At 37.7% G+C, this 27,550-nt stretch overlaps 2 protein-coding genes and 1 long non-coding RNA gene across 5 annotated transcripts in view; 2 read left to right on the top strand and 1 right to left on the bottom strand.

Annotated features, from left to right (window-relative positions):
• The window catches only part of LOC118267246 (BMP-binding endothelial regulator protein), a 53,758-nt gene extending 39,364 nt beyond the window's left edge, over positions 1 to 14,394 (top strand). For 2 of the 3 annotated variants that reach the window (XM_050702820.1, XM_050702818.1), the window contains exons 4-8: positions 6,332 to 6,602; positions 10,076 to 10,285; positions 10,651 to 10,901; positions 11,262 to 12,404; positions 12,704 to 14,394. In XM_050702820.1, coding sequence (XP_050558777.1) covers positions 6,332 to 6,602; positions 10,076 to 10,285; positions 10,651 to 10,901; positions 11,262 to 12,353 — 1,824 coding nt within the window. In that variant the 3' untranslated portion in view covers positions 12,354 to 12,404; positions 12,704 to 14,394. The remainder of the gene's footprint in view (positions 1 to 6,331; positions 6,603 to 10,075; positions 10,286 to 10,650; positions 10,902 to 11,261; positions 12,405 to 12,703) is intronic. The other variant, XM_050702819.1, reaches the window with a different exon arrangement.
• LOC126912151 (uncharacterized) overlaps positions 1 to 27,550 on the top strand; it is an 86,490-nt gene that overhangs the window by 32,991 nt on the left and 25,949 nt on the right. The window lies entirely within an intron of this gene.
• Positions 14,720 to 25,988, bottom strand: LOC118267272 (troponin C-like). Its single transcript, XM_035581184.2, has 6 exons — positions 25,851 to 25,988; positions 24,289 to 24,319; positions 16,572 to 16,715; positions 15,988 to 16,107; positions 15,403 to 15,534; positions 14,720 to 15,020 (listed from the first exon to the last, which is right to left on the bottom strand). The coding sequence occupies exons 1-6, from the start codon at positions 25,872 to 25,874 to the stop codon at positions 14,992 to 14,994; spliced, it is 480 nt and encodes a 159-aa protein (XP_035437077.1). The 5' UTR covers positions 25,875 to 25,988; the 3' UTR covers positions 14,720 to 14,991.

The following is a 27,550-nucleotide window of genomic DNA, read 5'->3' as shown; positions in this document are numbered from 1 at the left end:
GTCTTAAATGTAAAAGATTGTGATCTTTATTTATCAGATGTTTATATTGTTACACATTTGTGTGAGATTAGTGTAATAATTAGATTTATATGTACTATATATGCGTATTTAGATAACAATACTATATGCATGATGAAGACATTTATTTCTTAGCGATGCTATTTCTTCGTGTATGATTACGCATCCACAATCCGCCGAAGATTATCTGAATTATATACAACATAAGTGAATATATACATAAAAAGTTCTGACGTAGCATCTTAGGTAATATTCGGTATCCACTACAATATGCTAACTAACATTGTTTTGGTCTGAACTAACAACCTAAAATAAACATATATTCGATAAAATAGAAATAGTTTTAGAATTTTTAGCTCGCCGGTATTTTAGGTAGTTAGTATGACGTAGATGTTAGTTGATTTTAAAACGAATAATTTACTAAACAAGCGAACACCTACAATTACCTCACTAACCCATTTTTCAGTACAATCTTTCAGCGAGTGGGGGCGTGAGAGATCAGCTGTTGGATACAACATCAATTATTGATTATTTCTAGATTGTAGTTAATACAACAGATGCTCTGAGTTCGGGCTTCTGAGCAGTGTTGTGTTGCGGTTGCTAATTTAGCAAATGTTTTGTAGCTTTGTAACTTTTAGAGTTGTTTTGGATTGTGACTTCACTTCAATAAAGATATTTTTGCTTGAACACAGCGTACACACAGCGATTTGTCTTTAGTCTATTTGGTCTAAGTTTGATTTTACCATAGAACAAATCCAAATGACTTAATGCCGAATATGTAGAATAGAGATCGAAGTTATAACTTTGACAAAATTGAACAACAATACAATACGTAGTTAGTAGTTGTACTTGAGAGCCAGTAACAACAAACAAGTATTATAATATGTGATCATAACATAGGGATTAGCTAATTACTAATCGATTTCAAGACCGAGGCTTAGCATTTATAAATATACTATTACATGTCCTTAAAGGATAATCTCCAATGATTGCAACACCATACGGTCTTCCTCATATACATAAGTAATTCCTCTGGTTTCCTCTTTCGAATTAAATGAATGAATTGTATATATTATGCATGCATCGGGTGTATTTGCAATTGAGACCACACGACAGCTCGTTAATGTAGCGGCTAACTAGTAATGGCATGCCTTAGCAAACCTATTTGAAAGCACCTGTGCTTTATTCAAATCACTAAATACCACTGACGAACAGATGGCTTGAAATAACGTTTTTGTTTCACATTTAGTTTGATTGCCTTCTTGGTCCTAATTTTAGATGCAACTGTCTATCTGATTAGGTTGGATTACGGCTTTGTTTTCCAAATTTTTCTTGTCTTTCGGTAAATTGTTCTTGAAATTTGTAACCTCAGCATCGTGTCAGTCCGGGGCTGCGGACAACGTAACAGGTTACCGGGGCTCCGGCTCTATGTAGGAGAAGGAACCGGGTGATTTTTAGTCAATAAGAGTATGACACTCCTTCAAGTCTCATCCAAGGCGGGAGAAGTCATTGGATGTTGTTCCCCCCTTAAAAAAACATCGTGTAAGTAAATAGCATAAAATATGTCGAAGCTGGCGGAAATCTCTGCCGACACCGAAATGACGCGTGACATTAGTATCGTCTGTTAATCTTTTCACAAGCGTTTATTTATTTTGTTTATTTATTACAAAAATGTTCTTTTTTTTTAAAAAAAAAGAAACAACATACTTTTATAATTTTTATAGACTACCATGACTTGCAACTCTTACAAACATTTTCTCATGAATCCGGGTATAATTTTCACCTTAGTTACGTAGCAATTTGTCTATCCAAATCTGTGTTCATAATCTGTTCTATTTTGTTCGGTGCCTCCACATTATTTATAACAAGTAATGGCCAGTCGACAGACTTACAGTTATTATACAACGCGTAACGTAAATATTACGCTATTTGAGGGATATTTCAAAGAGAGCCGCATGTGAAAATCGGCCGAAGTATTGAAAAGTAATAAACATTACAGTTGTAGCGACCTCGGCGGTAGTTTGTTATAATATTGGACTAAAAATTAGGAGGGCACCGCTTTTGTTCTTTTTGTTAATGTATACTGTAACGAGTTATGAATAACTGTTCCGCGTATATTGCGTGATTATTTCGCTTTGATTACGTTACTTATTGGCTGTTTTAATGTTCCGGCCGGATAAAAGAGTTCGCACTCAATTGTTTTTTTCGATACTACTTATCCAGAATCCGGTTGTCCAGATAAACGTGATCAGATCCAGAGTTACTTTTCCACTAGGGAAGTGCTATGTAGCTAGGCTACGAAAATGTAATAGCTAAGCTGTGAAACTATGTTACCGTCCATTGGTACTAAGCTATGTAGGTCTGCGAGGAAGATGCGCTGCTTGAGCATGCTCGATAGTAGGGAAGCCATCCATAGCACGCATCTCCGAATATAGCATGTATCTTTCCATACAAATAACATAACATCGAATTTTTAGGGTGACTCCTGTATTTGCTGATTACTTATGTTCTATAACATCTCCTGCCCAGTCTATCACGGTCTCATCAATGTCGTAGAGATATTATATTTTTATTATTACATCGTAATGTCAGGCGAGTGTAGTTTGTCTTTCTCACATAGAATTATGCAAACATTGATTGTCAATTGCTGGAGTCGACAAGAGATTTGTTCTTGTCTGTTAACGATTATTAGTGTCCAATTTTAATGCCACAATTTGTTTTGTAGACTGAATAATTGTAAAGTGAATATTAGTGTCTACTTATTAAGTGTCGAAATTGGAATACCTAAGGATTATTGGATTTTTTCCATTTTATAGTTCTTTTCTAGAGAATTAAATAAATTAATTTAGTTTGTCCCAGATGACAGATTGTCACAGTAGGTTTCATTCATACAGCAAATCATTAATTTACTTTATGATTGTGGTGACAAAAAGTGTAATTGTATAATCAGTGGGACTGTTAACCCGTTACAATAGTGCTAGGAGTTGGGTACACGGCATCTAGTCACGAACAGAGCCTTAGCGATTGACACGTGAATATCAGACTTAATTTAAGGACACTGTGGCTTAAAATCGCTTAATACTGGGACTCTTGTAACTATGTTACTAAGTTCTTTAGTTATGAAGGCGTGCGATGCGCCCCGAGCTGTTTCCTTCGCAACCACGGTCCGTACAAATTAGGACGCCATAATGTTTGGTGTTAAAACGTTTGATAAGTTTACAGATTTGTGCAAATATTAACTTCTAATATTGATCATGTCTGCGAGCTTACATGCTAATAAGTTGCTTGACTTCTTGGATAGATAAATATTTTTTTTATGAACCGTCGAACTATTCGTGGAAAATCTTCGACTAGTCACAGATGAACGATTTTAAAACCTCTCATCGTTTAAGTTAATGTTTTCTTTACTTAGTTTAATATTTACCACTTACGAAAATTACTGGTATGACCGAATAATAAAATAAATATTCTATAATCTGTCGTAACTGCTTGAAAGTAAACTGACCGTTTTGGAAGTATTTTTAACTGATACCTCCTTAGTTTCTGAACGTACTCATAATGGTGTTAATCTCCATAATCATCAAAGACCACTCGAAAAAATATTCGCTGAATGACTCAGCTGATTATCGACGTAAAATTCTTTGTGAATCGATTGTCTATCAATTTACAAAAGAATGTTTTCTTACCACAATGCTCCTTTCGTTTCTATGTTTTGACCTCAAGATTATTAGTAGAAAGAACTTTTGAAATATGTTGATTATAAATATATATACTATATACAATTAGACTCTAAAATAATTTTAACATTAGGTAAATAGAATGCTGAAATAATAAAAATAAACCATTTCTCAGGGCATAACGGACACGATTTTACAATCACAGAGAAATTAAATTTCTCTACAGATATTGTGAAGATTTTCCTTTACATACCTACAATAATATTGCTTTATCCCTTCCCACAACAGATGTACAAGTGACGGACACACACAAGTACCGAGAGGTTATTATGTATTATGTAGAAAAGCAATTAACATTGACTCCGCAGCCACGTGCCCATGCAAATGCGTTTCAGAACAAAGACTCATAAAATAACGCATGCGATAATTACAGACGATGCTTTTTGATCTTATTGTTAATGTTCGTAGGTATTTCATTAGTTTCATACACTGTTAGTTATATTACTGTACGGATTAGATAAGTTTAATTGGTGTTTTGTAATTAAGTAATTACTCGCTATTGAGTGATTGAGAATGCCGCGTTGGTTGCCGTTATGTGTAAGGTCTTATTGTAAGTTCTAGTTATCCTTTGGCAGGGTAAAGTTGGTGGATTTTGGACGTTTGACTTTGAAAATAGTGTAGAGAACTGGTTTGTTTTAAGTTTAACGAGATTGAAACGAGAGCGTGATTGGCCGGCTCGAATTAACTAACCAATCAGAGTACTGAACGCGCTTTCGTTAATCTTAAAACCAACTCGTACTAGCAAGGCTACAGAAATAGTGTTTAAAAGTAGGCTATCACTAATTCTTGTCGTAATACGAAATTATGTGCACGTCAAAAGGACACACATCACTTCCAATCGGCCGATCTGAAAGATTTTGGGACTATTCTGAGTTCAGCAGTGGACGTTTCATGACTTATACGATGATAACGATGTTTCTGTGTGTTTCTTTATGAACACCAGCTCTAGCTATCCTTTCAAACAATATTAAGCTTAACATTACGTAAAATTGCGTCTTATTATGTGCATACAAATGTAAAGTTCCATTTTATTTGTTAATCAGCCAGTTGTGTGACAGTTTTTATTGTCACCGCGTAACATTGGATGAATCATGGCATTCCTTTGCGTTAGACAATGTGACCACAAACGTGAGCCGTTCAGCTTGCTTACAAAAATTACATAAAACGAATTGTTTTGCTCTGTGAAAGCGAGATAAGTTAAATATTGTGCTGTTTCACCTTTGTGGTATTTTTTCAATTGTGTTTTAACTTTTATCATTATTTTATTAGTTGCTTTATTAATGTACAGCTGTTTTAATGAGCGTGAGTTTGATCGTGTTTTGTTTTTGTGCCTATTGATTTTGGGATTCTGTTTTTAACTGTGGTTAATACATATTGCTTTCTCTCTTTGTTTTTGTGAGAGGAGAAAATCATCCAATCCCTTCTCCCGCCTTGGGCGACGCGAGAGACAGTGTCAGACTCTTACTGACTAAAAACCACCCCGTTCCTACTCCTGCTTTTCGAGCCGGAGCCTCGGTAACCCGCGAGGCAGTCCGCAGCTCCTCTCTATTCTCTTTGTTTGAATCAACTTTTTGTTATTAGTTTAATTAGCATTAAAGAAGTTGTATTAAATAAATTATTATTTTTGCTTATAAGCAATCCATAAAGCACCTCGTAATGTTCTACAATGTCATCTACGAACATTAAAAACAACATAAACCAGAACCAATCTCTGAAATGGTTGGCAATGGAAACAGTTTTAATAAAGCGTTGTCATGGCAACCGCAATAATAAAAGATAACAATAAAAATAAATAAATAAAACAAAGTGGCAATAAAATCCTTAATACACTCGCTGAATATTAAAACTGTAAAAAATGTCGGACGAATAAGGAAAATGTTGGAGAGAAACCTTTTCCGTGTTGTATATAGGGAACAAACAAATGTGACGTCATAAGCTCCTTATCGCCGTACTCAGAGACATTTAATAACTATTAAATGACTATGACTACTCAAAAGCCCAGTAATACTTTGCCCGACCCGGGAATTGAACCCGAGAGCCCTCGCCCGGCAGTCGCACTTGCAACCACTCGACCAACGAGGCACCATTTTTATTTTCTTTCGATTTGTTGTGGTTGACTGTACATGTTTGAAGTTAGTACTCCCTACAATTTATGAGCTATTGTCAGTGTGAGTCGACAATCCTAGACTTAAGTACATAGTTTATAGGCACTTAGTAAATAGTAGAAATATGGTCATCGGTAATGTATTGAAGTGTCATTAGTTAGGGCTTCGTAGTTGTTATTATTTCTTAACTATCATAGGACATTTGTTGTAGTTAATTAATTGCATTACATTGTTTGTCAAAAGATTCTAAGGGTGACTTGCAGCTCTTAAAGCTCGCATTCGATTTTCAAATACAAGTGTTTCTATTTTTTTTTAATTCTTTTGCACATCGACAGTACTACTAAGTACCTATAAATACATACGTATTTACTTTGTCTAGATACACGTATTTCGTAATAGTCAACGACCCTACAACAGAACTGATGCATAAAGTATTTTCGTTTTGTTTAACAAGTTCTTAAAATTTTCCAGAACGGCTTCGTGGAGTGTCGGAGTGGCTCGGACGAGTGCGGGCAGATGGACGACTGCGCGGTACAGCTGCCGCGAGAGGGATGCTGCGCCAAGTGCAAGGGATGCTGGTACAACGGCACCGAGCACGCCTCGCATACCGAGTGGAACGAGGAGAACAGGATCCTGCGCTGCGAGGCAGGAGTCGTCACCATCACCAAACCAGAGTGCTACGTACCCTGCGACAGACCCAAACATCAGAGACATACGCATTACAACTGCCCTGTTTGTGATGGTAAGCCACGTTTTGAATGACTTATTTCATACCTAGTAGCTATAATCTCAAATTGTACAAGTCCCAACAAAAAACGGCTTTTGTTTCCAAACAAAACCATAATAACAATTCTGAAAGTCATTCAATGATCCATTAAACAACGATAGTGACTCAAAACAATTTACCAGCCATTTCACGCCGACAGTTCCCACCACAATTGTCGAGTATCTCTACGTTATTCATCTCACATAATGCGAGAGCGGGGCGGGGGCGCGGGCCTGCGCTGGCGCAGCCATGTCTCGCACAGCGCAGCGCCCACCCAGACGCGCGCGCCGCAAAAACAACCACCATGATCCCACACAAAAACAAACACACGCCGCCACGCGAACTTAATAAAACCATAACGGCAAGCAATTTACCTGTGCTTCCAAACCTTAACAAGTTTATTAAATTCCATAACAAATAATAGTAATTTACAAGATGACGACTCGATATCGCTTTTGAATATCGCCGACACATTCCGAACTATCGTTTTATTGCCTGTGTTTATATTTTATTAATTACCCGCCAGTCGCTAAGCGGGGAGATCAAGGGATCATCGTACGTTGCACCACGCTTCGGAAATAGACAAATTAATAAGGTGTTTAACGTTCCACCTGTCTGGCTGTGCCTAGTGATTTTCATAAGTATGTGTATACTTTGTTGCGACAATTCGCCCACACACGGCACGAGGCTGTCGGACATAACACGTGTAACGTGACATAGCAACGTGATAGACAATGGACCACTCCGCCATAATTCCAATCCCGTTTCTTGCTCCATACCGAGTCAGAGATGATTATTACAACAACAGAATAATTTTGTCATCCACTCAATGTAATTTAATATATCACATATTGAAGGTTACATGATACAATACCAGAAAAAAAACTTGTTATACAATTATTTGCTATTCAATAACCCGCCTATAAAAGGCTCGCGATGCGGTATGTACATAGAGGTGGCGCCAAAGAGTAATTACTCTGTACGTGGATGCTGAATAAACAACAAAAGCATTAAAAGTCTGCAATAAAATCCCCGATGAAGCGCGAAGTTGTGTTACAAAGAATTGATTGTTGAAATGTCGGTGGTAATGAAAACGGAAACCAATTTTTTTACTGTACTTTCGTAATGAAGGGGTCGGGGATTATTTTGAAATTGTTTCTGTGCGCGGACCACCCGAGATGCGCGTTTCGCGAAGTCGTTTCCTCTATCGGGTGCCTACACTATAACTAGAGACAAAGAAATTGACAACGAAATAAGCACTTATTATAGTCGACGGGGGTTCGTTAAAATTATATTTGTGGTGGTCTGCGAGTCTCCCACGGCGTTGCGTCTCTATTATTGTCCATAAATCAAAAAGTTAACAACCTACTTAAAAGGTTGGGGCGGGTGGGTTTTTGTCCGATGGTCAAAGCGGCCGCCGTGGCCGTGCTGCGGGAACCACGACGTGTGCCCTCTGTTTGTTTGTTTTACGATCCCAACACTGCATTAGGTTTTTTCTTTACTTGTTAATTCTTCACGTTTCTTTCCTTATCAACATGGGAAATGTTTTTATGGGTCCTAAGTGAAAAGTGACGATAACTGTACTTATTAGTATTTTTGGGCTTTAAAGCTGTGAACTTCGATGATAGCAATACATTGTGTGATACGCACAATATTTTATGCGTAGTATTTCTTAAAATAAACTTGTAAAAAATCTTAAGAATGCAGACTCGGTACTAAAAATACATTTGAGGAAGAAGAATTTTACACGAAAGAACTTAACTAATCAAAATTCATGTGGTGTTTTGTAAACCAAGTATTATTAGGTATGCTTACAGCAGAAACCTGAGAAATTGAAATAATTACCTTGTAATATACGATCGTCACGTGACCTGACTCTCCAACCGCTTAGTTTATGACTCTATAACATTTTAAACCGAAATTCGGAAGAATATATCTTCGCTAAGTGTTTGGGCGTGCCCGTTTAATATTCCAGCATTGTGGTTTAAAAGTTAGCCGCCTCCATTTTGATATTTCACTTGCGTACAGAATTTTTCAGAAGTAGCATGCAGCAGAACTTCAGGCTTTCCTTAATGATTCCACCAGAAACCTCCAGTTTCAGTACGGTACCTAATTTATTTCGATGAAATGTTTTCATTCGTATTTTAATATCCCTTTTTTCAAAGCTCAAAAGGTCTACCTGAGATCAAATAATATGCAAGATGCATACAACATGTGTGGGCCGTCACAAAGTAACGAAATTTTAAGGCGCGTATCCTTTGATTACCATTAATGGCGTTGGTACTTAGTCATAATAAAAAATATAGTACCTAAACGCAAAAAATTAATCAGACGACTTAAGTTATTATCCACCAGCGCATAATATGTTGGGGGGCACATTGTATGACAACGCACATCGCTCATATAAACGGCGCGCACCAGCGATGAATACATAATAGTATGCCTACAAAAGGACAGCCTACTTTGTGTCGTCGTCTCTAGTTTTACGACAGACACTCGGCTGTTTTCATTGTCACAATTATATGCGGCGAGGCGGCGGTCCAGGCTCCACGGCTTGAATCCAATGTCCGTACCTATTGAATGAAAAGCATTCTAACATAATGACAAAATAAACGTACACTGAAGCTCTAAACGCTTTATCATTTTAAGTGACTCGCCGAGTACCACACGGTTTGTCAATGCGCTGTACGTCGCTTATACGTACAGAATAAACGTTAAACGTTCACATTGTATTCCTCATAATTCATTAAACCTGGGCATTCCAATGAAATTTATATTCTGTCGCGTATATTCCGCCATATACGGTAGGTATTCTAGTCAGAAATAAATTAATAGTAAATATGTCATCACGTTGTATGACAATAAACATGGCATTGTAATGAACAAACATAGCGTATGAAGTCTGATAGTTGTATGAGGAATGTTGGAACTGTTTGCGTGAAGGCGCGGTAGTGTGTGGAGGGCGCGGCACGGTGGTCGGTGGTGTGCACTTGTGCAGGTGGATAGTTGGGCAGTGGGCAGGCGCGGGCGCAGCGGTGGGCGCGCCGTGTGCGGCCGTCCGCGCTACGTCATTCATTAGCCCCTGATTGATTCATCGTCTACCCGGACTAATTTATGGAGTTTGCGCTTTGTCGTAGCCCCCAAGCCGCCATAGGCCTCATTCCCATTTAGCGAACAATGGCTCAGATTTTTGTTTTAAGCTTTTACTGCCGCTAATCTAAAGAGTTTGTTTCCCCTAAATGGAATCTCTTTTGTATTCATTTATTTGCTGAGGGATCGAAAGGACGTTTGACTTTTAGCGCTGCTATAAATTAATGGTAATGAGTTCGTGTATAAAATCTTAAAAGAGTTGATGCTTGATTAATGGGTTTCCAATGGGTAGCCTTGAGGGAGCACATGTTTTATTGGTTTATTTTATATGTTATTAATGTGATATTGTGATGTTCCAGAGTGCGTTATAAATGGTCAGCGTGTTGGAGAGGGCCGCGACGTGCGTATTCCGGAGGAGCCATGTTTGTCGTGCAGATGCGTGCGAGGGTCACTGTCGTGCGCCAAGCGTGCATGTCCTGTGCTGCCGTGCACGCTCGCGCAGCAGTACACACCGCCCGGGGAGTGCTGTCCTCGGTGCACGCATCCTACCTCCGATAAAATACTACCAAGTGAGTAGTAGTGTACTTAATGTTGTTGGTACCTTCAAGGAACGTACTGTTGATTGTAGAGTATTCAATCAGAATGGAGTAGTAATGTCACACGAACTTAATGCTACATGATAAACGTCAACGTTATAAACAATGGAATTATGAGGAACCTAATAACTCACACTTGTTAATATCACTATTTACGGCTTAACTGTAAATATTATTGAGAATTTAAAAAATCAAAATATACTATATTACCCTAATATTAGAAATCGAACTCGAAACCTCTGGAACGGTATATGCATTTGTAACCATCTAATAAGAGTTATCTTAACTTCGAATACCCACAATATTATACACCCATATAAAATCTACATTGAAATCAGTTTCAGGCACCATGCTGATGAAGCCTTGTATAATTGGGAAGGAGTACCACGCCCACTCGAAGCCGTTCCGTGTGGATCCGTGCACGGACTGCACGTGTCTGAACGGCACGGCGGTGTGCACGAGGCATACGTGTCCTGTGCTGACGTGCGGTGCCCGCGCACTGCCGCCTGCACCGGGCAAATGTTGTCCAGAATGCCCGCAAGTTGAAGAAGCCAAGGCCGCTTGTGTGATCGGCAGGAAAACTTATCAGGTTGGTTAGAGAAGTCCTTATTCCTACTCTGATGTCGACGCAATGAATTTTTAATTTCATTTGGTTAGTGGTTGCTACTACTGCTACATATTTGCATAAAAATATTCGAGTGGATAAAAATATACGATTTACAAATTGATCAAGATGATCAAACATAACAAGTAAATCTAGATGATAAAAATCCTCGTAGAACAGATTTTACTTTAATAGGAAGAAAAATAGAGTATCGATTAATTTTAGAAATTCACAAAAACTTGGCTTTCGTCAAATATAGTATGTATTACGATTTTAACACTTATTTTCCAGCGACTAAATATTTTTTCAATAATTTCTTAACCAATCGTCGTGTTATTATTTCAGGATGGAGAAACGTGGCAACTGGATGCTTGCAAGTCGTGTGAATGTCATGGAGGTGAACCAAGGTGTGCCATGGAGCGGTGTCCAGCGCTGACCTGTCCACCAGACCAAACTCTCCGACAGCTACCTGGACAGTGCTGCCAAAAGTGCGTCGACATCGACGGCATATGTACTGTGTTCGGGGATCCTCATTACAAAACTTTCGACGGAAAGTTTTACAGTTTCCAAGGCTCTTGCAAGTATCAATTAGCCTCAGATTGTGTTAATGGTACGTTCTCGATCAGAATATCGAATGACGCGAGGAATACATCTCACTCATCTTGGACTCGAACGGCAACGCTTCGGATAGGCGCCACTAAGATTAACATGGGCAAGAAGATGCGAATAAAAGTAAATGGTCATAGAGTGACGCTGCCGCATAAAATTAATGGAGTAGCAGAAATAGCCCGCAGTAATGGATCTGTTCTACTTAAGGCTGATATCGGTATACAGATGCTGTGGGACGGTGATGGTTTTCTCGAAGTGACTGTGTCTAGTGTGTATAAAGGGAAGCTGTGTGGTCTCTGTGGCAATTTCAATTCGAAAGCTAGAGACGATATGAAGACTCGTGACGGTAGACTACTCAGTGATACCTGGAGGTTCGGATCTTCATGGAGAGTAGGAGGGACGCGGGCGTGCACGCGACGGCAGAGGCGCCCGAGCCCCAACATGTATCGTCAGTCGAAAATATTGAAAGCTCGACGTTTGTGCCGAGGGTTTCATATATACGAAGCGTTCACAGATTGCACTACTAAGGTAAACCCTCATAACTATCAAGAAGCTTGTGAGGTGGATGCTCGCAGTTGTTCAGGGACGCGTTGCCACTGCGCAGCTTACCGCGCGTACGCACGAGAGTGCTCACGTGTGGGTGCTGAGCCGCGCGAGTGGGCGCGCGTGGCGTGGTGCGAGGGCCCGCCGCCGCCCTGGCTGAACCGGCGCGGCCGCAAGGGCACGGGCCGCACTCCCGCGCGGAAAGACTCCAGCCTGTTGGACCCCAGTGTTGTGCCCAAGCCCAACAACAGCCGCTCCCGGCCGCCGCCTCCTATACTACACTAATGTATTTGTGGCGATGCTTCTACTAGTCAAAAGCCAGTGTGGCGACGTGAGGTAATTATATTATTAACTAGTATTCTCCTATTAGAAGCTTACAACATCGAGTTTATAATAGTATCAAAAATACATGGCAACAGAACATTCAAGAGTTTATATAAACTATTCAGTTAATTAATATGTTTATACAACATCGGAATCCACGAGTAATTTGTAACATTTTGTCTGGATCTGTTTATTTAAATATTAAAATAGAAAATGTTTTGGAATGACCTGCATTGTTGCAATCGTTGCCAAGGTTTTATATAAATAATATAATGAATATAAGCTACATAATATATTTTATTTTGTTTCAGAGTATTATGAATATTTCGCAACTGGACTGTACGTGGGTTGTGTCTGAAAGATACAACGAGCTTTAAAAGGAATGAAGATCTATCTACTTAAACAGTATTCATAAAACTATATCTAGTTAGGTAAACAAGAATATTATTACTAAGACCACCTGTATAGCTCACTATTGCCTCGCCAGTTCCGACCAGCATCCTGTAGCTCATTCCGTGCGAGTGTGAGTCGTTGAGTCGTGTGTCATGTAGCGTGCTGCAGCAACAATAGGCCCGCGGGTATCGCTCGGTATATTCGTAAAGTAGAGCATTCTGTTCGTTTGCTGGTTGTTAATTTGTGATAGGCAAACACTATGTTTTCATTTATGAAAATAAATTTAGTAATTTATTGCATTGTAATACTAAACGTTTCTGTAAAATGTGATAATTAGCTTTGAATATTCAGGCAAGAGGGGAACGTTTAGTAAACATAGTTCAAATTGAGATCTCATCTGTAGGTAGTTCTTTACGAAATCTTAGATAAATCTAGCTATCCGAAGCCAAGATGCTAAAGAGATTGTGAGAGATATGTATAGATGTACATACAAACACATTATGCATAAATACTGTAACACTAAGGATAAATAGCTGTAATGTTTTAATCGAAGACTCTTTGTAAAGCTTAGTTGTTAAATACGTTACCAATGAATTTTAATATTTGACTTTGATGTATGTAAAATAATTATTTAGCTGAAGAAATGTTAACTGTGTGTCATCACGGTCCGCCGTGTCGAGGCGGGCGCGTGACATCGAATTATATTGTCTTTGTGAATGTGCTAAGTGCCATCGGAAGGCGGCTAAAATCTACTAAATTGTGATAATGATATCTGTCAATGCCTCATTGTTCTACGATTATAGCTTACTTATACATGTTTACTTATATTCTAATATGTGAATGTCCCTCAGATTATGCGCCTAATTATTATACTATAGTGTTTAAATGTATTCCAGAATATTATATATGTATTGTTGTATATAAGAGCTTCGTTGTTCGTGTTCAGAGCACATCTTTGTCCAGTCCCTGCTATCGAGACTTGGTATCGAGCCAAAAAGATACATTCTACTGTCAAATGTGTCTTTATTTATTTAGTAGAAACGAACCGATTGTAAAAAGCCGCTAAACTCGTTTTTTTATTCAATCTGATTTTATTTCAGCAAGACTACAAGTAACTACGTACTACTTATTTCGTATTATTAAGCAGGGTCTACGTTTTATGTAGGCTTTTAAGTTATTTAAGAGATTTATTTGATATAATTAATTTGGTAAGACAATTTTATGTTCAGCAAATGTGTCCAATTTACTATTTATCGTACCTACCATGAGAATAATTTGAGTGTATCTGTTATTGATTTGAATCTTTTCATTGAAAATTGTAAAGGAGTTGCATTTAATTGAAATTTTATATTTTTACATTATGTGGTTTCGTGGTAGGTATGCAAGCGCCATACGAAATTGATGTCTATGTCAAAGAATGTGAGAATGTGCTATTTATAAATGTGTCATAAAATCGTGAATAATCCTCGTAATGTGCGTATATTTTATACATTAGGTACTGACCCAAGGTAAAGTAATATTTTGAATGTTATTTACTTATTTGGCGATCCTGATTATAATGAAAATGATGAACAAAGAATTACGTAATAAATTATAATTATTATTGAAACGTGTTTTAATTTATTCAGCGACAGTAATGTCCGATTCCACAATTATAACAGTTAGGAGCGGAATGTTATCTCGAATGGTCCCATTACTTGTCTCTGGCTGACCGCCAAATATCTTCAAGTTTTATGTCATCAAAATTATCTAGGACAATTTGGCGTCCGCTTTAAAAACAGAGGAGTCATTATATTTATCTTGAATAGAAAATCTTAAGAAATGAAATGATATCTCAAAATTCCCGACACGAATATTATTTTAAGAATTAGTCGCTAACACCGGTTGCGGGCTAAATCGGTCCGCGGTACCGTCGGGGCACATTCAAACATAGGTAATAGAATAAAAGATTTATTAATAAAGTAGATATAAACATTATACGCAATCACACACATCAATTAAACAAGAACAAAATATTATTTTGTACAATACATACATAATACTTTAATGATATTGACTCGAATGAAACTTGATTGATGTTTTCATTTCATTGCAAAGAAGTGATCTCGTCCAATGTTCCCAAGACTCGAAAGGTTGAAGTACCGAAATGTAGAGATTCCTTATAATATATCATATAAATATATAAAAAGTGTGTAGATATATAAGTTTATTCTCCTGTCATCATCTCCATGAACTCTGAAACAATAAATATGAATTTGCTAAAGTAATTGGCCAACGATATTAATGCAGCTTAAAGTATAGGGGCCGAATTATATCTAGAAGTATTTTTTGGCTCATGTCCACAGCTGAGTCATTGATCTTTCATATTTGGTAATGTCATCGTTCGTTAGGTATTGAGGGAAGCTCGACCTAAAATAATATATCTCAATATATCATTTGATATTTAGAGCACCATTTCTATTGACCATGGAAATTCTACCATGGATCTTCTACTTTTCTACAGATTATTTTGAGCTTTATTTCTATTGCTATAAGAGTGTTCTCACCATGGAAGTACCTACTAATTTTCTATAGTTTATTTTGAGCTTTATTTCTATGGTGATAAAGTTATATTTACCATCGAAGTCGACGGTGCCGCTGCCGTCGGTATCGATCTCCTGGATGAGGCCGTCCAGTTCTTCGTCTGTCAGCTGCTCGTCCAACTCGCGAAGGATTTCGCGCAAGCTTGACGTGGGAATGTAACCGTTGCCTAAGGACAAAACATGAAGTTAGTCAAATATTTGCATGGTAAAAGTTAGTTTAAGTATGGGCAATAAGACTGCTTTTTTAAAAGAAATATTACACAAGTTTAGTAGTAGCTTTTTGTAGGCTTGACGTAAAAACTCCCAGTATTGAAATGATATTATTACAAATTTCGTAAAATACTCTCTGTTGTCAGTCCACTAGAGATAATTAAAAAAAAAATGACGAAAATAGCACAAAGTAGAACTTCTGGACTCGTTAAAAATTTATTACCAACTAAGAAGAAAATATTTGAGTATCTATAAGGAACTGCTATTGTAAGCCTTATGAATACTTAAATACTTTCGAGATGATGGCTTTTTACAAACTTTATAATCATCATTAACTGAGAGACGTTCACTGTTGAACAAAGGCCTCCCCCCTTTACAAAGTTATATGGCGGTACTCATTGTAATCTCACCTTCCTTGTCGTATAATCTGAACGCTTCCCTGAGTTCCTTCTGCATAGCTTCCGCGTCCTCCTCAACGATGAACTTGGCTGCCAGCGTGACGAACTCTCCGAACTCAAGACGGCCGGACTCTGGAATTTAAACAGAACTCGTTATATATATTCTGGTTTTACAAAGAAAGTTCTGACATATTTGGGGAATAACATTGAACAGAAGAACCTGATAAAAATGGCAAATAGATTTTAGGTGATAGACACGCCGGCAACCTGCCGTATGCTGCGATTAAAACCTTTATACATGTACCTTTTGCTCTGATTGTAACTAAGTTTTATTCATTAATACTTTTTCTCTGGAAGGTTCTAATATACTTTAAGTTGATTTACACACCAAAATGTAGAAACCAGTAAGTAGAGCAGTAATAGCAGTATTTATATATAGCGAGGTGTACACTGTAGTGACTCACAAGATATAAGAGCGCATGAGCAAAGTTTAAAAATAATTTGATAAGCTCCAGATGTATCTCAAGCACTGTTAAGGGCCAGCGATGAAAGTGCTTCAGGTAATGAAACTACTTAAAGACATGAAAGAAACTTACTGTCAGCATCGACTTCCTCAATGAGCTCTTCAAGGATTTTCTTGTTGAAGGGCTGCCCCATCATCCGAAGGATGTCTGCGACGAAGTCACAGGGGATGCTGCCCGAGCGGTTGTGGTCGAAGCCATCGAACGCCTTGCGGAGGACTGCAACAAACAGAACTTGCTCAAACCAGTCCACCAGGATGTTACGTAACTAAGTACTAAAACAAATCGATCGCCGTCTCCTACCATCGATATTTAGCGTGTGATGCGACATGATGTCAATTGCACTTTACTTTTGGACTACTGTCGAAGTGTCTCTTTTTGTTCAAAATGCGTTTTGACGACCAGAGAAATGCAGTGTTGCACTGGCAATAAAACTAGTTAAACTGATCGTTCGACTGAGCGGTTAGAGATGAGATTAGGACATCGGTTCAATGCACTGAGATGTGGTGCGAATTAGTTGTGCAATGTGGCTATTTCGGTGCAGCAGCGTGGTGCACCGGTGGGCGCGGGCGCAGCGCGGACGCGGCGCGACGCACGGCGGCGTGGCGCATCGCTCGTATGTAGGGCGCCAGTAAATAACAAAAACAACACCAACGTGTATAGCCGCCCTTTCCAATACACCTCTTTTGTTTTTAGAAAATTCCAATCCTAAATGACTTATTTATCCAGTAGCCATTCCTTTAGAACCTGTTTAACCAGTAACTGCATCATAAAGGTTGTTTTAACTTCAATGTTTATGAGCTTAATTTACGTAAAAGTTTACGAATAGTTCAATGCTGGTACAGTACAGACTATGTAAGTATCCCCCGAAAAACGTTAGACCATGAAACGTAACCGCACCTAATTCGTTACGCTATAAATAGCTTGAATTTAAAATAAATTATCGGAGCATTTAATGCGCCTGCGTAAACGAAGAGTAGTCACCTCGTAATGAATCTTTCACTCATTCATGTTTATTTACTTTAACTGTCCACTTGCATAAACTGCTTATCTCTTTACGTAAACACTTATTGGCACAAGGTTTACGAGTGTGACCCTAGACTATATATAAAACGGTTGTAGGATACTCTTCAAATTGATTACTACATGTACATATTTCTCAAAATACGTTAATAATCATTTCCTCTGACAAAACGACTGTAATAAATTTTTCATCATAACTTTCTTGACTTTTAGTTTGATAGCCGTATCTAATAACGAACGTGCGTCATCGAAATTTTATATAAATATATAAAATTCTTATGTAGCTCACCAAAATAAACTCTTTCAGTGTTTTAATGACTTGCTTGAGTGATAAATAGTGGCGGAGGTTTTTCATTCAGACTTGTATTTTGTTGTTAGGGATATTTCCATCACATCAAAGTATACAAAGACTTTGGGAGACGGCCATTGTAGTATAAAACCTCTTTTTACGACTGATACAGGATACGAAAACATTTGATCTCAATTATGGGCCATAACTGTGCAAGTGCCAGTACTCTTTATTTATGTGGTTCCTGCTCGGTTTTGAATTTAGGAACAGCTTTAAAGCCGTTTAATTGACATCAAAAAAGGAGTTTCTCAATTTAACTTTTATGTATGTATTATCTCGCATTTGGCTGAACCGATTTTGACTTGGTTTTCAGCATAGTATTTTTTAGACTTAGGAAAAGGTTTGAGGTATCATTTATTACCCGACTTAAAAAATGGAGGTTTAGGGAACAGCGAGTAAAGTTCCCTAAGAAAAGGAGGATCCTCCGACCAGGCGAGGTGATCAGCCTGGCGGGCTTTCTGCCCTACTGTTGTTCGTTAGGATTTTCTATCCGTCGTAATTCGTATGTAAACTTCATATGTGCGATGCAGGATATTTGTGACGTCATCCATTGATTTGCTCGTCGATAGTCTATGTGCGACTACTGTCAACTGTCACTTGTCAGTAGTGTCGCCACATCACTCCCCCCCAAGACCGGAGGTCGATCTTGTTGAGACGGCTGTCGATGCTTGAGATGAGCGGTGCCAGAGCCAGTGTAGAATGCCCCTAGTTCCAGTGAGTCGGAACTGCGCCGCTGAATGCCCAGTGAGTCGAGTGAGCGGTGCAGGGTGATACTCCAGTGAGTCGGAGTAGTGAAGCTCGCAGTGTCCCACGGTGAGTCGGGGAATTGATGCTGCGAGGGTAGCTGCGTAGTGGCTGGCGTCTGCGTCGACGGGAGGAAGGCGTCCTCAGACCGTGTGCAGAGTGCTGTGCCTAGACGCTGATGAGGCCGTAGGGAAGAACCAGGCTGCATATCTTTGATGTAGCGTGTGGTGGTCCCTGATGAGGCCGAGGATGCTGGTTGGCTGCGACTTGATTACCGCTCAGCGGAGAAGTGATGGGTGAGGGAGATGGCGATAAGGATGACGGTGCTGATCTGCTCCGTGAAGGTTGGTTTCAATCACGTCGGGGGTCACCACTTTAGGGAACAGTGAGTAAAGTTCCCTAAGAAAAGGAGGGTCCTCCGACCAGGCGAAATGATCGTGGTTGGCGGGCTTTCTGCCCTACTGTTGTTCGTTGGGATTTTCTATCCGTGTTAATTCGCATGCAAACTTTGTATGTGTGATGCAGGATACTTGTGACGTCATCCGTTGATTTGCTTGTCGATAATCTATGTGCGACTACTGTCATCTGTCAGAGTGTCGCCACAGAGGTTCGCAATTTAAGAATATAAGGCGGTTCACTTTTTTAAGTTTTATGCAACAGTTTAAGACACACAGAGCCCAGAGCATTGCAAACTTTGTTGCTACGAGTATGTAACCGCTTTTACGATTCAATGGCTTCTATAAATAATGTGTTTCCTTAATTACAGTCGACTGTTTCTGGCAATTTAAGCGTGGCATATTTTATGACGGGACCTTTTAGTGCACGCTTCATTTGACGCTTGACGTAAGGTAACAAAAATTCAACAATCAGAATCAGATATTGGTTGAAATTTGTAGCCTTTTTAACACTTAATATTAACTCACTACCTAGTAACGGAATGGGAAATGAATACCCTTTTTTGTGAGTGGAAAATCGTCCAATAACTTCTCCCACCTTGGTCGAGACGAGAGGCAGTATCTGACTACTACTAAAAAACACCCCGTTCCTACTCCTGCTTTTGGAACCGGTGCTCCGATAAACTCACTAGGTAGTCCGCAGTTCCGGATCAGTATCGAATACCCTATCTAATAGAAGTACGGTGGACTTACTTTACGCGACATTTACGCCGATTTTAAAATAATTCCGACGGTCTTCAAGTTTAACTGAGCCCACGGCGAAAAATTCGATGACTCATAATAATTTTCTTTTGATCATACTATTACACGTAATTTCCGTTACAGTGAAGTAATAAATCTAAATCTGTGGACAGCAGCATTTCTCCGAGACTACGAGTAGCATGGCGGGTGACGCAGATCATTCTGTATCGTGCAATTAAAGTCAAGGATAAGGCCGGCGATAAAACTGTTTTATAATCTCCTAATTATCCGTGCATCTAAAAAAATACTGTTTACAACTTTTCTTAATTTTATTATTGATCAGCAAAGCGATAACACCGCTCTATACAACATTGTGCAGCTGTTCTATGTTATTTTGGCAGCTAAATAGTTTTAAAAACATGATTTTTATTTTCGCCAGAGTGTTAATTTTAATCGTCAAGACTTCTTGGCAGTTGTCTCAAAGCCCCATGATTTTTTATTACATTTTTTTTCTAGATTTTAGTTTCTTATTAATTACCCACGGACGGGCGACGAGATTCGCTTGAGAAATGGTTACAATCTTAACATAGCGTAGCGATTGCAATCCGCTGCAAAGTTTATTTTTTAATTCAGGGCGCGGCACGGGTGGTGTTTTATAGCTTCGGGAATTAAGGTTGCTCGGAATGTTTTAGTATCGGGTTTCAGAGCATAATCGTCTCAGCTGACATCTCTGACATGATTCCTTTATGACATGTACTAGAGCAAAATATTAACATGATAAATTGAGGCAGTTTGAGCTGAAACTAGTGACTTATGTCGTTTGCAGGGAGGGACACTCATATAAATCATTATAACAAATTGCTTATCATAGTGTTTTGCGCATTTTGGCTTATAATCTCAACGGCGAGGCCTAGAGTGTAATGATTTAGCTTCGTTGGCAGATATCATGGAATATAAACGTTTTACATGTAGTTTATTGTGGGCATTCATAGTTTATACAAACTCGAGTAGGTGTTGGATCCGACACCAGCAACCGTGTTCCGAAATAACGCAAAATATTAACGACATGTTTTGAAATTTTAATTTCTTTGATAGAGTTATTTAAATCGTTGAAATTGGTAAACCGAAACATATTTATTTGTAAAACTATTTTAATATTCTTATAAAAAGAACAAGAACAACTATATTAACCTGAATACGTGTTATAGCGTGTCAGACTTTGTATTTTATTTATTTTTATCAAATAAATAAAGACGCTCCCTTCGTTGATCCGAACTTCAAAGCTCATAATTATAACAGAAATAGATAAACTGTAGTAGTTTAAATGAAAAGACAAGAAATAGGTGAGTTTCCTCGAAACGGTTTTACGCATTCACGTCAAATAATGAAAACACGTTGTCCTCACCTCAATTCAAACAAGTTGTAAGTAACTGAATTCGCATCGCTTTCATGTTGTATACGTCAATGTGTGTAAACAATGTAATGTTGTGGGCATCGCAAACTATTGTAAACATTCGAAATAGCTGTAACTGTTGGAATACAGAAATAATTTTAGTAATAAACATTAAGCCAGTGGCACACATAGCGCTCTTTCAATTAGTCATCGATCGAATTTAGAAGCGAAATATCGATAATAATCGTTGTGTAGTTATTTCGATGTTCTGGGAAATTGGTTCCACGTTATTGGTTAAACAATGACGATAGCACGTTCTGTCGGGTTTCCACGGTCCGTTGGCAACCGTCCAGCCGTGTTGCCACGCCGCCGTCTGCCGCCCGGCCCGACCAAACACCCAGGCGATTTAATGATACACAAAATTTTCTTGCATTCCTTTGTCCTTGTGGGTTAATTGATGCACCGTTTATAGATTCAGAAAAAAAAATGTTTTGAAAATCAGCTAGATTTGAGATTTTTAATGATTCATCTGTATGTTTATTTTCCTAGCCTTTTTTCCGTTAGAGCGTTCTATTAAAAGTGATTTCATGAAATATCTTCAATCAAATTAACATAGCATACAATTAAAATTTTCATATAGGTATTATACTAAGTTTAAAATTTCCTTGCATCTTCTAAGAGTTGATAGAATTACTAAATTTTTTCAAAAAGAAACAGGCAACCTAATACTGAGTTGACTGTCAGTTGCATTTCTAGGCTAGGCGATAGCGTCTAAGAAATTTTATTTCCACGTTATAAAAGGTTTGATGTAAGTCTCATGAAATAGAGGACAAGCTAATTGTAAACACCGAGCACAGTTCCTAAGAATTTTTCAAAACTGCAATAACAGTTTAAATGACATTGAATTTCTTTCTTGAAGTTGTTTCCCAAGTAATGTATTATCGAAAACATTTATTCGTAGGCAATTTGGAATGTGTTAGAGACAAACAAAACAATTAAGAATTTGTTGGAATGCAAATAATTGCTCTGTGGGTAATACTTTATAATCTCTACACCACATTTATATACTACAGGAACATTCCTAACATTTGAGACATACATACCGCGGTACAACACAATTATTTTCGTAACAAGAGGAAAATAATTTTCTAATTCGCGTGTCGGACGAGCAAAGTTGCAAAGGATTATTGGGCTTTTCTATTTTCTCAGCAAGAGTGTAAGTATAAGTGTAGTTACGGCAGAGAAGAATGCATCTGTTACCATCTCAAACTCTCTCGCGGGTATCGTAATGTACGCTACACACCTTACGATTCAACTGTGCAGTTTAACTGTACAGTCGAACTGTACCTTTAGTACGAGTTTGTTTTGATAACTTTAAACTCAAAGCAAACTCGTACGGAAGGTACTTTACAGTTAAATCGTAAGACTGTATGGACCTACGATTTGACTGTACAGTTAAACCTGCACAAGTAAAACGAAAGGTGTGTAACCTGCGTAAGAGACCCTTTATTAAGGAAATACACGATTGACAGGAGATAAGTTAATGATCAATGGTAATCGCAAAATTTTTACACTCCAATCTCCAATTGACTTGACAAGCAAAATTAACGGGATAAAGAGGCCCGTTTTATGGACAGGAGGCCCATAGTTCAGCAGTGCAATGTCATAGATTGTTGAATGTTGATGTTTTGGAAAGGCTCATCCATATTGGTATGAGAAAATGGTTGAAATAATAACTGTGTGCTTTGTACATCTCTGGTTATGAGCAATAAAGACTTGTAAGTAGATTAATTTGCTGTTAACAATGTGGTTGGTTATATTAAGAGGATTACTATTCAACTTATCTTCAAGAAACACTTTAACAATGCACTAGAATGTGAAACATGTACGTTGTGTTACTCTATTTCTTTACAACGCTAACTAATAGTTGGCACTGTTGCATTGCGTCATTAGTTTGTGTACACCCAACGAAGCATGTTCACACTCGTACTGAAATGCTAATTAAAATAATTAATTGAAGCCATATTTTATTCGTTAGGAGACATGCTGGAACACTATGTGGGCATTCTGTAATGCATAATGCGTTTTTGTATTTATGTAATGGTAAGAACTGTTTTCTGTGTGTGTGAATCATGTAAGTCATGTGCATTTTGCATCCAAAGCGGCTATTTTTTCTTCATATCGTCACGCTTTTTATCCCTAAAGGCAGAGGTGCACATTACGGCACATTTTTTTCTTTTTCTTATATTGGTAATTGTTACATTGTTGATGAGTAATGGTGTGTATGTCACTGTTATTGAGTTTTATGTATTCTCTATTTACATTTTATAGTATCGACATTTCTGACACTCTTTTCAGAGAATTTAAAGCGTCAACGCTGCTTACATTCGCGTGTATTAAAATAAGGAAAATGAAATATCTTCTGTAAATCTAAAATTGTTTGGAATGCACATTCACAACGGCTCACGAAATGTATTAAAGGAAACGCTAGAAACAAACATTGTATGAAAACAATGTTTTCTGTAACAAATTCATCAATCATACAAAGTTGAAAGATGCATTGTAAAATGAAAATTAAATGCGTGTTAAATATGGTTGGCACGGCATACGTAGGAACAACACGGAGTGTTAATAACTCAATTACGTTTTGACAAATCATCATGTCGTCGCATGGATCTTAGGCGCGAAATTGTTATTATGTATGCTGATGTACATTGTACCTTTTTCTTTTATATTTTACTGAAAATTCTTATATTTATGTATTAAAAGGATTGATACCTAAAATTGCAGACGAATTTTCAATGTATTGTTAGCTAAAGTTTCGAAACTATTGTATCTCAAAGTTAAGTGTAAGTACGTCTGTAACTGTAAGCCACACCTAACCTACTTTTCTCATATTTCCATTAGTATAATTAAATCCTCTTGCAAAATTTCAATAATTAATTTCTTTCGCGCCGCACAAGTCCACTTATATTAACTTTATCCTCCATTGTGTCGCTGGCGCATAGCCAACACTAAGCTTTGCGTTTTTCCATCATTTATGTAAACATTATAACATTTTCACGGTTTTATTTTAAAACATTATTTATACGAGCGTTTGAATTAAAAATAAATGTTAGCAAGAGTGTAAAGGGTCAGTGAACTTACCGGCAATTTGTTCTGGGGGGAGCTCATCAGCCTGAAAGTAAAATGAAACATTATATTATAACCATAACTAAAATATAACATACAATTTAGAACTTTAAACTCGTATAGAAATAAGAGCGCTTTCATAAAAATAAAGCACGGCTTCCAATTTATCAAAGTGATTGCATTTCATCCGAATTTTTCCAAGAATGCTGCGCCAGTTTTATTTATGTTGGCAAATGTAAATAAAAATATTTTCGTAGAAAGTAATGTGCACTAGAATATTTATACAAGTGCCTAAGTCTTAGGCGGATAAATTGGTGATAGACGCAAGTTTGCGCGGGATTGCGTTTCTAAAGCATAATAAATTTGTTTAATGTGCAATTGAAATGGAAATAGACATTTTAGAGTTGCGTACACGCCACAAAATTTATTTCAAGATGACTTTTGATACTTAAAACTTTATGATGCTTTGCTATTTACATTATATTCAAGAACACAAGATATTTAGTGTACTGTTATTTGTCGTTATTTTAATAGATTTCTCTATAAAAGCTATAATGTAATATTAGTTGCTATTTGCAATGAGTAAATAATAGTAAGAATTATTATGAAATGATTATATTGTGTGTAACTAAGTATTTCAAAATACTAAAAAGACTAGTTATACTAAAATATTATACAATATCTCACATCGGGAATATTTTGTGGTAAATTTATTTTGATAAAAGCTTCCTATAACCTTAAGTTATTTACTTTAAAGTACAAATAAAATTATTTTATATGACATAGCTATACATATATAAAAAGGTGATAATATAGTAAAATTATGAAATAACTAATTAATTAATAATTGCTTTGTTATTTTAAAAAACGAACTTTTGTTAAGTTTACTGTTGTTAATTTGAAATCAGATTTCTTCAGATAATTCTGTAAACTACTGCTATTTCTATATTAAAATTTAAATTATAATATCTAATTTGTAAAAGCATAATTAATGTTGCCCCAAAAATATCAATCAACAATTATATGTAATTCGTGAAAAGCGTGTGGTTTTGTAATTAATTAGAAACACGCTGCAACCAGAACACTAACATGAAATTCCTCGAACTATGTTAAAAGCTTTCTTAAAATAAATAATCTACTTTGTATGAAGACTAAACAAACTTTACTTAAACACCAGCAGACATTTTTAACTGCAATAATAAGTTTGTTAATATTCACAATCGATGTCTATACTTGCTAACATTTTGTTAAAAGTTACCCTGTAATACGTTGACAGGTGCAGTGTTACATGTCATGTTATTGTCACTCGTAGAATTAACTGTTAGAAATTAACAAAATAAACGTAAGTTAGTCGTCACTTCCGCGACAGCTGTCAGTTAACCACGAAATCGGTCCGGTGAGCGACGAACACCGTGACAGCACCTGTTAGCGTCCACTCAACATCTATCACCATTTGTTTTCTTCTCAAATATCCCGTCATATTTCATTATGAAGAATTAGTAACATACCCAAGCCACATAAATTTAATTTAATTTTTATGTTAAATTGTATTATTCCCATTCGCTGGAGACACCTACCCAGTCTTCAGTATCCAGAACCATGTTTGATGTCACTAGTTAACACTATGAGACGCACAACACGACTGCCCGCTAGTCTGATGTTTCCAGCGTTCAGGGTTATTTCTGCTGCCCCACGAGTTAGGTTGGCCTTTCTGATACTTTCATATATACGGGCGACGCGAGTGGCAGGCGCGGGGGCCGGGGCCGGGCGGCGCACGGCGGCCCCGTTGGCCCCCGAGTCCTCCCCGGCTTCCTGCGCTTGCGCCGACCAATGGCGTGAGCCTCAAACGGCAGGATGCTAAAGTATTTTTAGTAGAAACGTGGTTATGAAAAACGTAAACAAGCGGTGCGTGCGATGCTGAAGCGTGTAATGTGCCGCCCGCCCCCCGTAACCTCGCCGCCCGCCCAAGCGACACCGCTGCTGCCGTGTCATAAATGCAAATAATTAGGTATAATTTTAAAGTCGTTTGTCGTGTGTAGGCAGTATTATGATACTGGGATATTGCAGTGTTTCTTTTATAGATAGTCGTTAATTTTTAATTAAATTTTTATTAAAGGCTTCCTTAAGTTTATATCTCCACGTGTATCTTAGAACGGAGGGAAACGCTCGAACATTATTATTAAAATATTTTATAACTCAATCTTGTCATCAAATGGAAGATTACTGATGGAATCCGTTTGTGGGTCGAGTGGTAGTGGTTAAGTTGTGAATGTGATTTATTCAGCAAGTGTGAATAAGGTACGGTTGGGTGAGCTGCTAATTGAGCATCGGGGTAATTATGTGTATGATCCAATCGGCCCACGCGCGTTAACTACGGCTTATTTTACTAGGTGGCGTCAATCATTAGGGCACATCACACGCCATTAACTTTCGCGCTATTAAAACATGAGCCGCTTGAAGAGCTGGCCAGTGACGTCACGGCCACAACCATCCATTATACCTGATGTTGGATTAGCTGAGCTTTGTATGATTTACGACAAAATGTAATGCTACTCATGAATATCATAGGCCAACACTTTTATTATAAATGCGCGTTTACTATGAAAAGTTTACCCTTGCGAAATGTTAGAAAAATGTTTATAATATATTTGGAACGAGCTGGATCTGCATGGCGGATGTGATGGTTTAGCAAACAGTAATACTGAAGTAATGACTAAGTGGAATATTAAACTTTGATAGTTGCCGAAATCCGCTCGACTGTTATTTTTAGGGCAAATATGTACTGATTTATTTATGTAGAAAATGTTTTTTTTTTAATATCTCCATTTTTTTCAAAGTTGTTGATGAAGTTTACTCATTAATTACTGATTCCGTGAATAGCCCTTCAGTCAGCATAACCATTTTTCTTTTCCTGTAAAGTCGAGATTAAAATAAAAACTGTTTTAATACGAACAAAAATCGTGTTGATGTTTCATTACGATAATGTTTCGTCGCAAGCAGTGGGTGCCAAATTGCTAACGCATCGATAGTTCGAAATCCCTGGAGTTACCATTCATCACAGTTGTATGAATGATAGTTAGTTGGAGAATGAGAAATGAACTTCATTTTAACTAAAATATGACTTGTGTAAACCTAACCTAAAACTTAAGTGTAAACGGGGAAAATCCAACCGAACATAAACACGCTCGATTTATTTTTCTTGAAATGTAAACTAATATACAGTATGGGGATTACTCATATGATCTAAACGAAACTACACATATTACTCGTCCACAGA

This window comes from Spodoptera frugiperda, chromosome 23 (genome assembly GCF_023101765.2).
Source record: "Spodoptera frugiperda isolate SF20-4 chromosome 23, AGI-APGP_CSIRO_Sfru_2.0, whole genome shotgun sequence".
NCBI classification, from domain to species: Eukaryota; Metazoa; Arthropoda; class Insecta; order Lepidoptera; family Noctuidae; genus Spodoptera; species Spodoptera frugiperda.
Note: the sequence above shows the minus strand (reverse complement) of the source record. Positions and strands in the feature narration are given on the sequence as shown.